The sequence below is a fragment of the Telmatherina bonti genome, assembly GCF_933228915.1.
Source record: "Telmatherina bonti genome assembly, chromosome: 21".
Classification (NCBI taxonomy): Eukaryota; Metazoa; Chordata; class Actinopteri; order Atheriniformes; family Telmatherinidae; genus Telmatherina; species Telmatherina bonti.
In genome coordinates this window covers 2,517,810-2,530,689 of record NC_136630.1, presented here as the reverse complement: position 1 = coordinate 2,530,689, position 12,880 = coordinate 2,517,810, and the positions used below count along the sequence as shown (strand labels likewise).

The 12,880-nt window shown below is 51.1% G+C and overlaps 1 protein-coding gene across 1 annotated transcript in view; it reads right to left on the bottom strand.

Moving 5' to 3' along the window:
* Positions 1–12,880, bottom strand: part of LOC306771819 (glutamate receptor ionotropic, delta-1-like) — a gene marked incomplete at both ends in the record, with an annotated part of 685,025 nt that overhangs the window by 206,847 nt on the left and 465,298 nt on the right. Inside the window, one exon of the mRNA XM_079261138.1 lies at positions 11,653–11,826. Within this exon, the coding sequence (XP_079117264.1) occupies positions 11,653–11,826 (174 nt within the window). The remainder of the gene's footprint in view (positions 1–11,652; positions 11,827–12,880) is intronic.

Genomic DNA, 12,880 nt, shown 5'->3' with positions numbered 1-12,880 from the left:
CCGATGAACTAAATCAGACCAGGTGAACCGATGAACTAAACCAGACCAGGTGAAATAATGAACTAAAACAGACCAGGTGAACTCATGAACTAAACCAGACAAGGTGAACCCATGAACTAAAGTAGACCAGGTGAACTGATGAACTAAACCAGACAAGGTGTACCGATGAACTAAACCAGACCAGGTGAACCGATGACCTAAACCAGACCAGGTGAACCCATGAACTAAACCAGACCAGGTGAACTAATGAACTAAACCAGACCAGGTGAACTAATGAACTAAACCAGACCAGGTGAAATAATGAACTAAAACAGACCAGGTGAACTCATGAACTAAACCAGACCAGGTGAACCCATGAACTAAACCAGACCAGGTGAACTCATGAACTAAACCAGACCAGGTGAACTAATGAACTAAAACAGACCAGGTGAACTCATGAACTAAACCAGACCAGGTGAACTACTGAACTAAACCAGACCAGGTGAAATAATGAACTAAAACAGACCAGGTGAACCCATGAACTAAACCAGACCAGGTGAACTCATGAACTAAACCAGACCAGGTGAACTAATGAACTAAACCAGACCAGGTGAACCGATGAACTAAACCAGACCAGGTGAACTCATGAACTAAACCAGACCAGGTGAACCCATGAACTAAACCAGACCAGGTGAACTGATGAACTAAACCAGACCAGGTGAACTAATGAACTAAACCAGACCAGGTGAACCCATGAACTAAACCAGACCAGGTGAACTGATGAACTAAACCAGACCAGGTGAACTGATGAACTAAACCAGACCAGGTGAACCCATGAACTAAACCAGACCAGGTGAACTGATGAACTAAACCAGACCAGGTGAACTGATGAACTAAACCAGACCAGGTGAACCCATGAACTAAACCAGACCAGGTGAACTGATGAACTAAACCAGACCAGGTGAACTGATGAACTAAACCAGACCAGGTGAACCCATGAACTAAACCAGACCAGGTGAACTGATGAACTAAACCAGACCAGGTGAACTGATGAACTAAACCAGACCAGGTGAACTGATGAACAGGAAACAAGACATGAGAGAACTAAATGAGAAAAACCACAAACTAAAACAGGAAACCAGAACCCAGACATAAAACACACTTCATGACAAAGCCTGCAGGACTGCAGCCTGCATGGAACCGGTTTAGAAAAGCCCTGATCTACATTAAAAGATTCAGAGAATCAGAAGGAATCTCTGTATGCATGCAGATTTTGCTGAACCAAACATTTAAAAACCCTGAGATTTGTAAATAAAATCCAATCCACATAGAGGCCGATGCCTCTGCTCCCGTCTGCAACGACTCAGCAGGAGAAATGGAGGACTTCCTCAACACTGCATGGCTTTTTTTCAGATCTGGGTCTGAGTAGGTCCGGTGATCTTCTGCATTAACAGCAGCCATGATTCTCTACTGGAAACCAGTGCATGGACTCAGGAAGCTTCCAGAAACCAATGTGAACCCAGTTCAGGCTGAAATCCACACATGCAGGTTAAAGCTGCAGAACCAGGAAGGAAAACCTCCATCTGGACCAGAACCAGGAAGGAAAACCTCCATCTGGACCAGAACCAGGAAGGAAAACCTCCATCTGGACCAGAACCAGGAAGGAAAACCTCCATCTGGGCCAGAACCAGGAAGGAAAACCTCCATCTGGACCAGAACCAGGAAGGAAAACCTCCATCTGGGCCAGAACCAGGAAGGAAAACCTCCATCTGGGCCAGAACCAGGAAGGAAAACCTCCATCTGGACCAGAACCAGGAAGGAAAACCTCCATCTGGACCAGAACCAGGAAGGAAAACCTCCATCTGGGCCAGAACCAGGAAGGAAAACCTCCATCTGGACCAGAACCAGGAAGGAAAACCTCCATCTGGACCAGAACCAGGAAGGAAAACCTCCATCTGGGCCAGAACCAGGAAGGAAAACCTCCATCTGGGCCAGAACCAGGAAGGAAAACCTCCATCTGGACCAGAACCAGGAAGGAAAACCTCCATCTGGACCAGAACCAGGAAGGAAAACCTCCATCTGGACCAGAACCAGGAAGGAAAACCTCCATCTGGGCCAGAACCAGCCGTGTTGCTGCATCAGGTTGGCGGTCAGCAGGTTTCCCATCGGACGGTCCAGTTTAGCGCTGCTGGAGGAACCTCCTTCATCCTGAACATCAGACATGAACCTCTGCCTTCAGGACCGGCTGGAAGAGACGGACGGAGGATGACAGCAGAGGTGAGACCAGGATGGAAGGATGAAGATTTGTCGAGTCATCGGAGAAAGACGGAGGACACGGATATCTTTCACACTCAGCAGATGGGAGGAAAGCAGAGGAGGCAGAAAGACCAGCATTTATGATGGAAAGGATGAAAAGCTGAAAACTGAAGACAGATGTGGGCGAAGCGTCGCAGACGGGGAAGTGGCCTCGGTGCGCCGACGGCGCTGTGTCACACATCTGGAAAACTAAATTCGTCTCAACAAATGTCAAAACACGACGGAGGAAATCACAACATTTGTCAGCGTGGATTACAGTAATTCTTCTGTTTGCTGTCTGTAAATGTCAGCCGCACATCCCTGCCGATGTTTCAGTCTGTCTGCATGGGAGGAAGATTGCGCCGAAGATTAGAGGCAGCAGATTTACTGGAATGAGTCCAACTCCGACTCCGACGCCGAATGTGATGCAGCAGAGCTGCTGGACGACGTGGAGGCCGAGACAGAACTAAACTTCTACTGTAGCGCCAGAAAAATCGCAGCTTTTTAAGGCGAATCGGCCAAAGAAAGGTTCAGTTTTCCCAGCAAGACGCTAACGGCACAAAATGAAGACTTCCAGTCGATGCTGTTGCAGATAAACTGCACGTTAGCATGGAGAAGCTAACAGCTAGCATTGCTAAACAGAACTGAAGGATGAAACGTTCCACCAAGAGGACCAGGAGGGTCTTAGATCCTTTTCATCAGACCTCATTTATTGTAAAAAAGTAGATTTCCAAATATAATTTCACATTCAAATATTAATTCACAGAAAAATAAAACGTCAAAATGTTTCATAGCGATGCGTTTTAAAGGGAAACATAAAAACTGCATTTTGAAATAATAATTCATCAGTAAATATTTTGATTTGTTCATATTTTTAAACAAAAAGGAGAAATAAATGACATAATTCATAAGTTATAAAACCCTTTTTATTTTACAGAAAAAAAGCGGATTCCCCTTCTTCTTCCTGCAGTTTTAAACTAATCCTTTCATTTTCTCTCCAAGTGGGCCCAGTCCCATTGGCCCCATGGGCCCAGTCCCAGTGGGCCCAGTCCCAGCGGGCCCAGTCCCAGTGGCCCCATGGGCCCAGTCCCAGTGGGCCCAGTCCCAGTGGGCCCAGTCCCAGTGGGCCCAGTCCCATTGGCCCCATGGGCCCAGTCCCAGTGGGCCCAGTCCCAGCGGGCCCAGTCCCAGTGGGCCCAGTCCCAGTGGGCCCAGTCCCATTGGCCCCATGGGCCCAGTCCCAGTGGGCCCAGTCCCAGCGGGCCCAGTCCCAGTGGCCCCATGGGCCCAGTCCCAGTGGGCCCAGTCCCAGCGGGCCCAGTCCCATTGGCCCCATGGGCCCAGTCCCAGTGGGCCCAGTCCCAGCGGGCCCAGTCCCAGTGGCCCCATGGGCCCAGTCCCAGTGGGCCCAGTCCCAGCGGGCCCAGTCCCATTGGCCCCATGGGCCCAGTCCCAGTGGGCCCAGTCCCAGCGGGCCCAGTCCCAGTGGCCCCATGGGCCCAGTCCCAGTGGGCCCAGTCCCAGCGGGCCCAGTCCCATTGGCCCCATGGGCCCAGTCCCAGTGGGCCCAGTCCCAGCGGGCCCAGTCCCAGTGGCCCCATGGGCCCAGTCCCAGTGGGCCCAGTCCCATTGGCCCCATGGGCCCAGTCCCAGTGGGCCCAGTCCCAGCGGGCCCAGTCCCAGTGGCCCCATGGGCCCAGTCCCAGTGGGCCCAGTCCCATTGGCCCCATGGGCCCAGTCCCAGTGGGCCCAGTCCCAGCGGGCCCAGTCCCAGTGGCCCCATGGGCCCAGTCCCAGTGGGCCCAGTCCCAGCGGGCCCAGTCCCATTGGCCCCATGGGCCCAGTCCCAGTGGGCCCAGTCCCAGCGGGCCCAGTCCCAGTGGCCCCATGGGCCCAGTCCCAGTGGGCCCAGTCCCAGTGGCCCCATGGGCCCAGTCCCAGTGGGCCCAGTCCCAGCGGGCCCAGTCCCAGTGGCCCCATGGGCCCAGTCCCATTGGCCCCATGGGCCCAGTCCCAGTGGGCCCAGTCCCAGCGGGCCCAGTCCCAGTGGCCCCATGGGCCCAGTCCCAGTGGGCCCAGTCCCAGTGGCCCCATGGGCCCAGTCCCAGTGGGCCCAGTCCCAGCGGGCCCAGTCCCAGTGGCCCCATGGGCCCAGTCCCAGCGGGCCCAGTCCCAGTGGCCCCATGGGCCCAGTCCCAGTGGGCCCAGTCCCAGTGGCCCCATGGGCCCAGTCCCATTGGGCCCAGTCCCAGCGGGCCCAGTCCCAGTGGCCCCATGGGCCCAGTCCCAGTGGGCCCAGTCCCAGCGGGCCCAGTCCCATTGGCCCCATGGGCCCAGTCCCAGTGGGCCCAGTCCCAGTGGCCCCATGGGCCCAGTCCCAGCGGGCCCAGTCCCAGTGGCCCCATGGGCCCAGTCCCAGCGGGCCCAGTCCCAGTGGCCCCATGGGCCCAGTCCCAGTGGGCCCAGTCCCAGTGGCCCCATGGGCCCAGTCCCAGTGGCCCCATGGGCCCAGTCCCAGTGGGCCCAGTCCCAGTGGGCCCAGTCCCAGTGGCCCCATGGGCCCAGTCCCAGTGGGCCCAGTCCCAGCGGGCCCAGTCCCAGTGGCCCCATGGGCCCAGTCCCAGTGGGCGCAGTCCCAGCGGGCCCAGTCCCAGTGGCCCCATGGGCCCAGTCCCAGTGGGCCCAGTCCCAGTGGCCCCATGGGCCCAGTCCCAGTGGGCCCAGTCCCAGGTGCCCCATGGGCCCAGTCCCAGTGGCCCCATGGGCCCAGTCCCAGTGGGCGCAGTCCCAGCGGGCCCAGTCCCAGTGGCCCCATGGGCCCAGTCCCAGTGGGCGCAGTCCCAGCGGGCCCAGTCCCAGTGGCCCCATGGGCCCAGTCCCAGTGGCCCCATGGGCCCAGTCCCAGTGGGCCCAGTCCCAGTGGCCCCATGGGCCCAGTCCCAGTGGGCCCAGTCCCAGTGGGCCCAGTCCCAGGTGCCCCATGGGCCCAGTCCCAGTGGGCCCAGTCCCAGTGGCCCCATGGGCCCAGTCCCAGTGGGCCCAGTCCCAGGTGCCCCATGGGCCCAGTCCCAGTGGGCCCAGTTCAGGGTCGCGGGCAGCTGAAGTTTATCCCAGCGACCACCAGGTGGGAGGGGGTACACCTGGACACCAGTCCATCACAGCCATTTTCTAACCCACTAACTGGTTTTGTAATCTAATTTCCTTCATGGTTTACCTTTAGCGTGACACTTTAGAGCCTTTAGCAGTGAAAACCAAGTTAAACCAGAGCTGCTCCTCGAACCGGCTCTCTCATTGGCTAGACAGCCACACTTCCTGTCCGGCATGCCTAACCCGGAAGCCCCCCCGCTGGACTAAACACCTGGAAAATCATGCACATCATTGACTATTAGCAAACCAAAGCTAAGCTGCTGAGCTGCTGTTTAGCAGAGGCTAATGGAAACCAGGAATCCCTGCTGGAAGGATGATTCCTCACTGGATCAGTTTTAGTTTCAAAAACTCCCCAAAGACGCATTTAAACTCTGGAGGACTTCAGCTAGCTTAACGCTTTAGTTTAGGAACCATGAATGTCTGATCAGGTTTAAATGCTCCTTCCTGGTTGTCAAGTTGACTAACTTCACCAAAGTTTAGGATGTTGAACTACCAACCGACGTTGTACAAACTCATAATACGTGGTTAAGTTTAGCGTTTTACTACATTTTCAGTTTCTTAAGTAAAGTTAAAGCCGGAGTAGGTAATGTAGGGGAGCTAGCAAGATGTGAAAGTGGCACCCTGTCTTGGCTCCTCCCCCTGTCCTGGCTCCTCCCCTGTAGTTGGCTCCTCCCCCTCTGGTTTTGCTCCTTGTGTGATTCGAGGCTTTTTTCTTACCTCTGCCAAGGAGGTTATGTTTTTACCGCTGTTTATCTGTTTGTGTTCAAGATAATTTAACAAGTTATGGACAGATTTGAATTAAATTTTCAGGACTTGTTGGAAATGTGAAAAGGAAAAACTGATTTAATTTTGCTGGTGATCCAGATCACCGTTTGGATCCAGGAACTTTTTAAAGGCCGTGGTGGAGGTTTGCACTGTCCGAGTGTTTTTCTAGTTCGCAGCTTTTTACACCAATGATTTTCTCTTTCTCGGCTGTTTAGCAGGAGGAGGCAAATAAACCGAGCCGGGTCGGGAAATCCTTCCTGCATTTTCTCAGCCATGTTTGCCTTCCGAGTTTCTTCTTCACTGCTTTGTATTTTCATCCTAACACGCTGTTTATATGCAGGGTGTGGCTATCAGGTATGCGCTGCTGGAGGGGGAGGAGGAGAGCCGCGAGAAGGAGCTACGGAATATAAGAAATGAACAACTCCATTTGGGTCGGAACGTTTGGATTGGTCAGAGTTTTTACAGATTTACAGTAAACTGAGGGTCTAACTATATTTCTGATTGTTCATGATTACAGAATGTATAGACTACTATCAGGACGAGGAACCACTTCCCCCAGAGGAACATGTCTCTGAGCAGGAGGACCTGCTGGAGCTTTAAGAACTAACCTGTTAAATTAAAGTTGATTTTGGAAACTTAATTTATTGGTTCGGTTTAGGCATGCTGACTGGTTAAATAAAGGAATATTAAATGTCTGCCTGACGTTTAGGCGTTCAGCTTTTTGTCTGGTTTAGGAAATACTCTGTTAAACGTCATTCCTTAGTTTCAGGCAAACTACTTTTCACAGGTTCAGTATTTAAACTAATTAATTCATTTTTAAGGTTCAACATAAAGTTTATTGTCTCGACGGGCAAATTTGAATGTGATCAGCAGGTCACATAAAAACAAAACAACGTTTAAACCAACATAAACAGGACTTTATAAGTTAAACAAGTCATCGCAAAGTATTAATAACTGGAACAAAGGAGTCTTTAAAACTGTTTTTCTGGCATGCAGATTATTTATCCACTTATCCAGAAGCTTCTAAAAGATAATCTGCTACTTTAATGTCCTGTTGTGATAAAAACTAAATGCTAAGCTGAAATGATTTATCCAATCAGACGTATTCGTCGAGGTAAAGTTGGTAAAAACACCGAGACGTCGTACAGTTCTGAGTTCTGAGTTTGTGTTTTGCTTTTGCTCGTACAGCTGATGTGCATTTCTGCCAGTCTGCTTCCCAGACTGGCAGAACCTGACAGCCAGAACCGGGACCAGGAAGGAAAACCTCCATCAGGACTAGAACCAGTCCTGATGCATGCTGTACCATGCACAGGTACAGCAACACCTGTGCAGGGGGGCTGAATTTAAGGAAGCATTGTGAAGATCTGCAGCAGCAGGAGGTAAAACTGGGTCTGAATGTGTGAACGCTGCTCTTCTTCGTCTGTTTAAAACAGGAAACACATTATTGGAAGGTGTTGGGAATACTGCTCGTCAGTCTGAGCAGAGATCCGTCCATCGGCACGGCGCAGTTTCCTACAGCTTCCTGCAGCTTCCTGCAGCTTCCTGCAGCTTCCTGCAGCTTCCTGCAGCTTCCTGCAGCTTCCTACAGTTTCCTACAGCTTCCTGCAGTTTCCTACAGTTTCCTGCAGTTTCCTACAGTTTCCTGCAGTTTCCTGCAGTTTCCTACAGCTTCCTGCAGTTTCCTGCAGCTTCCTGCAGCTTCCTGCAGCTTCCTGCAGTTTCCTGCAGTTTCCTGCAGTTTCCTGCAGCTTCCTGCAGTTTCCTGCAGTTTCCTGCAGCTTCCTGCAGTTTCCTGCAGTTTCCTGCAGCTTCCTGCAGCTTCCTGCAGTTTCCTGCAGTTTCCTGCAGCTTCCTGCAGCTTCCTGCAGTTTCCTGCAGTTTCCTGCAGCTTCCTGCAGTTTCCTGCAGTTTCCTGCAGCTTCCTGCAGTTTCCTACAGTTTCCTGCAGTTTCCTACAGTTTCCTGCAGCTTCCTGCAGTTTCCTGCAGCTTCCTACAGCTTCCTACAGCTTCCTACAGCTTCCTACAGCTTCCTGCAGCTTCCTACAGCTTCCTGCAGCTTCCTACAGCTTCCTGCAGTTTCCTACAGCTTCCTACAGCTTCCTGCAGCTTCCTACAGCTTCCTGCAGTTTCCTGCAGCTTCCTACAGCTTCCTGCAGTTTCCTGCAGCTTCCTGCAGTTTCCTGCAGCTTCCTACAGTTTCCTACAGCTTCCTGCAGTTTCCTACAGTTTCCTGCAGTTTCCTACAGTTTCCTGCAGTTTCCTGCAGCTTCCTGCAGTTTCCTACAGCTTCCTGCAGTTTCCTGCAGCTTCCTGCAGCTTCCTGCAGTTTCCTGCAGTTTCCTGCAGTTTCCTGCAGCTTCCTGCAGTTTCCTGCAGTTTCCTGCAGCTTCCTGCAGTTTCCTGCAGTTTCCTGCAGCTTCCTGCAGCTTCCTGCAGTTTCCTGCAGTTTCCTGCAGCTTCCTGCAGCTTCCTGCAGTTTCCTGCAGTTTCCTGCAGCTTCCTGCAGTTTCCTGCAGTTTCCTGCAGCTTCCTGCAGTTTCCTACAGTTTCCTGCAGTTTCCTACAGTTTCCTGCAGCTTCCTGCAGTTTCCTGCAGCTTCCTACAGCTTCCTGCAGCTTCCTACAGCTTCCTGCAGCTTCCTACAGCTTCCTGCAGTTTCCTACAGCTTCCTACAGCTTCCTGCAGCTTCCTACAGCTTCCTGCAGTTTCCTGCAGCTTCCTACAGCTTCCTGCAGTTTCCTGCAGCTTCCTGCAGTTTCCTGCAGCTTCCTACAGCTTCCTGCAGCTTCCTACAGCTTCCTGCAGCTTCCTACAGCTTCCTGCAGTTTCCTGCAGCTTCCTGCAGTTTCCTGCAGCTTCCTACAGCTTCCTGCAGCTTCCTAGAGGTTCCTGCAGTTTCCTGCAGCTTCCTGCAGTTTCCTACAGTTTCCTGCAGCTTCCTGCAGTTTCCTACAGTTTCCTGCAGTTTCCTGCAGCTTCCTGCAGCTTCCTGCAGTTTCCTGCAGCTTCCTGCAGCTTCCTGCAGTTTCCTGCAGCTTCCTGCAGCTTCCTGCAGTTTCCTACAGTTTCCTGCAGTTTCCTGCAGCTTCCTGCAGCTTCCTGCAGCTTCCTGCAGCTTCCTGCAGTTTCCTACAGTTTTCTGCAGTTTCCTGCAGCTTCCTGCAGCTTCCTGCAGCTTCCTGCAGTTTCCTACAGTTTCCTGCAGTTTCCTGCAGCTTCCTGCAGCTTCCTGCAGTTTCCTGCAGCTTCCTGCAGCTTCCTGCAGCTTCCTGCAGTTTCCTACAGCTTCCTGCAGCTTCCTGCAGTTTCCTACAGTTTCCTGCAGTTTCCTGCAGCTTCCTACAGTTTCCTGCAGTTTCCTGCAGTTTCCTGCAGTTTCCTGCAGCTTCCTGCAGCTTCCTGCAGCTTCCTGCAGTTTCCTGCAGCTTCCTTCATTTTCCTGCAGTTTCCTGCAGCTTCCTGCAGCTTCCTGCATTTTCCTGCAGCTTCCTGCATTTTCCTGCAGTTTCCTGCAGCTTCCTGCAGTTTCCTGCAGTTTTCTGCAGTTTCCTGCAGCTTCCTGCATTTTCCTGCAGCTTCCTGCAGCTTCCTGCAGCTTCCTGCAGTTTTCTGCAGCTTCCTGCAGCTTCCTGCATTGTCCTGCATTTTCCTGCAGCTTCCTGCAGCTTCCTGCAGTTTTCTGCAGTTTCCTGCAGCTTCCTGCATTTTCCTGCAGCTTCCTGCAGCTTCCTGCAGTTTTCTGCAGCTTCCTGCAGCTTCCTGCATTGTCCTGCATTTTCCTGCAGCTTCCTGCAGCTTCCTGCAGTTTCCTGCAGTTTCCTGCAGCTTCCTGCAGTTTCCTGCAGCTTCCTGCAGCTTCCTGCATTTTCCTGCAGTTTTCTGCAGTTTCCTGCAGCTTCCTGCAGTTTTCTGCAGCTTCCTGCAGCGTCCTGCAGCTTCCTGCAGTTTCCTGCAGCTTCCTGCTTCAGCCTCTAATCCCCCTTTTCCAGCCAAGCCAACACGTCGTGCTGCAAGATGGTGATCGGAAATCAAACAGGATCTCTTTGTTTTGCTTTTACAATCAATCCTCTGGAGGTGCAGCGGCAACGACGCAGCTGGAGAAAAAGCTTAAAAGTGTTTTAACTTTGGCTTTCCGAGTCTTTCGGAGACAAGCATTCCCACGTAGATTCACCTTATTTCTTTATCGTCTCTTCACTTCCAGCCCGTTTCAAATAAACAGCCCAGTTAATTCATCGCGTGAATCTTGACCCGGATCCAATCCCCCATCCCGAGCTGCACCAGGCAACACTTGGCAGAACCAGAACCCAGCTCAGTGAGGACGGTCATCTGTCTGGACCGGTTGCGGTGGAGAGGACAAGGAGACCAGTCAGCTGATCACTCTCCAACCCTGACCTGGGTTCTGGTTGTGGTTCTGATGGAGGTTTTTCCCCTGGCTCCCGCCATACTGGGCTGGCTCAGACTGGGCGGGCCCGAGCCCCGTACAATGAGGGATCAAGCCTTCTCTGCCGGACCACCCGAAGACCCCCAACCTGCCGATGGCTTCAAGCAAAACCTTAAAAATGTTTTACAAAAATATTCTGCTCTTTTTATCTCCATTTAAATAGTTTTTCTTTTTTCTTTACAGCAAATGTTTTCAAATATAGAGTAATACAGATGAAGCTATTATTATTATTATTGTTATTATCATCACTATTATCATCATCATCATCATTATTATTATTATCATTATCATTATTATTATTATTATTGTTATTTTTATTATGACATCTTCCGGGAAGAGTTTGCGTTTATTCAGTTTTAACTTCCGGTCCTCGCCAGAGGAGGCGCTGCATCGTGAACTACTGAAGGAGAAAAACCAACGAAGAAGAAAACTGGTTCATCTACAGCAGGAGTGTCCAAAGTTGGTCCTGGAGCGCCGCTGTCCTGCAGGTTTTCCATGTATATCTGCTCCAACATACCTGGTTTACATTAAATGGATCCAACAGCCTATGAAGTTCTGCATGACAATGGTTCATTTGAGTAAAGTTTGTTGGAGCAGGGAAACATGGAAAACCTACAGAGACCTTCAGGACCAGTTCTGGACACCCCTGATCTTTTCCTTAATGCGGGACAACGATCTAGCTGGACCGGGTCCTAGTGGTCTTCCACATCCCGATCAGGACCGCCTTCGTTCTGCTCGTGTGCTTTGGTCGGGTTTACCCACAATGCTCTTCTCTTTGTTCTGTTGTCAGTGGACTTCAGTCTGTTTATTTGATCCGAATCAGTTTTTTGGACAGTCGTGGTTCCCCAAGTGAGGTGGAGTTTCCGAGCAGCCGGACCAGGACTGGAACCATGATTCCGGTGGAAACGAGTCTTTATTCCTCCTTTCAGACGTAAAAACCTGCCACCAGGTTTTATGCTAACATGCTACGTGCCCCCCGCACCCCCCCCAGAGAAAACTGAACCCGTTGCAGATGGTCTTACCTCCATGTTCTGCAGGTATCCCTCCTGTGGGTCGCACAGCAGCGAGGAGATCCGGTGGTTCTGCCTCATGCAGCGCATGCTGCTGTCCTTCCACATGGGGAAGATCTGCCGGATCACCGTCATGCGTCCCAGCGCGCTGTGGGTCAGCTCCAGGATCTCCGAGTCGCTGATCTCCTGCAAGACAAATCACGCAGAGGAAGATGATGCACATCAGTCCCATCCCAGACAAAGTAACCATACGTTTATCAGTCCTCTTGCTAATTAATAACAGTATCAGAGATAAATTATCGGTGACCGGACGAGTCAAAGCGAAGCACAACTGATCCCTGCGAGGTGTAGTTATACATACCCTCCATCTCACTCCAAAGATGTTTTCTAACTAATTACAGACCACATGTTAAGCAGAAGTCAGCCCACTTTCTTCTGTTTCTCTGCAAGTTCCCCCTCATCCAATTAAAACAAGTCGCTCATTTAGAGCAGAAGAAACATCCTTCTGTCAAACTAAAGGCTTTAAAGTCCAAACAGCTCGGTTCCAGGTGCTGTAATTGCAGTGGAGGCATTAAGACTGTCGGGCTGCTGCAACAGAAAGTCTGACGTCTGCACACGGACTGCTGATGATTCAGTAGCCTCACAAATCAGATGTCTGCTGGGAAATAAAGCAACAGGCAAAGTTTCCACGGACATGGAGGAGTTAGGAGCCACAGAAGCTGGACTTCTAGTTCTGAACTGGTTCCTGTTTCTTCACCTGGTTTCACACTGTAACCAGGAAATATTTATTCAGCTCTATAAATAATAAAGAATGGACAAAACTAATCAGCTGCTTCTTTAATCTTGTTACAGAATGAAATTGCAAACAAAACAGTTTACTTTCATCTTCAAACCTTCAAACTAAGAAGACAATAAAGGAAAAGGAGATAAAGCTTTTCCCACCCGGAGAGAGGAACAGAACTCCGTTCACCACAGACTCCAGGACCGCTCCAGCATTTCTTGGCTGGTCATTGGTTTGGAGCTTCGTCTTTAAAGCAGATATCTCTTCTTTCTTCTTTGGCTCCAAAACTTAAGATTTCACTTTTGTCTTCATTTAAACATCCATTCATTCATTTGATGAAAACATCTGATCAGAGTCTGGATCGGACTATAGTCTCCTGCTGAGATGGTTATGTAGATTTCTATGTCATCAGCGTAACTATGGCAACACATTGTTGATTATTACTAAAGCGTGTGGAAG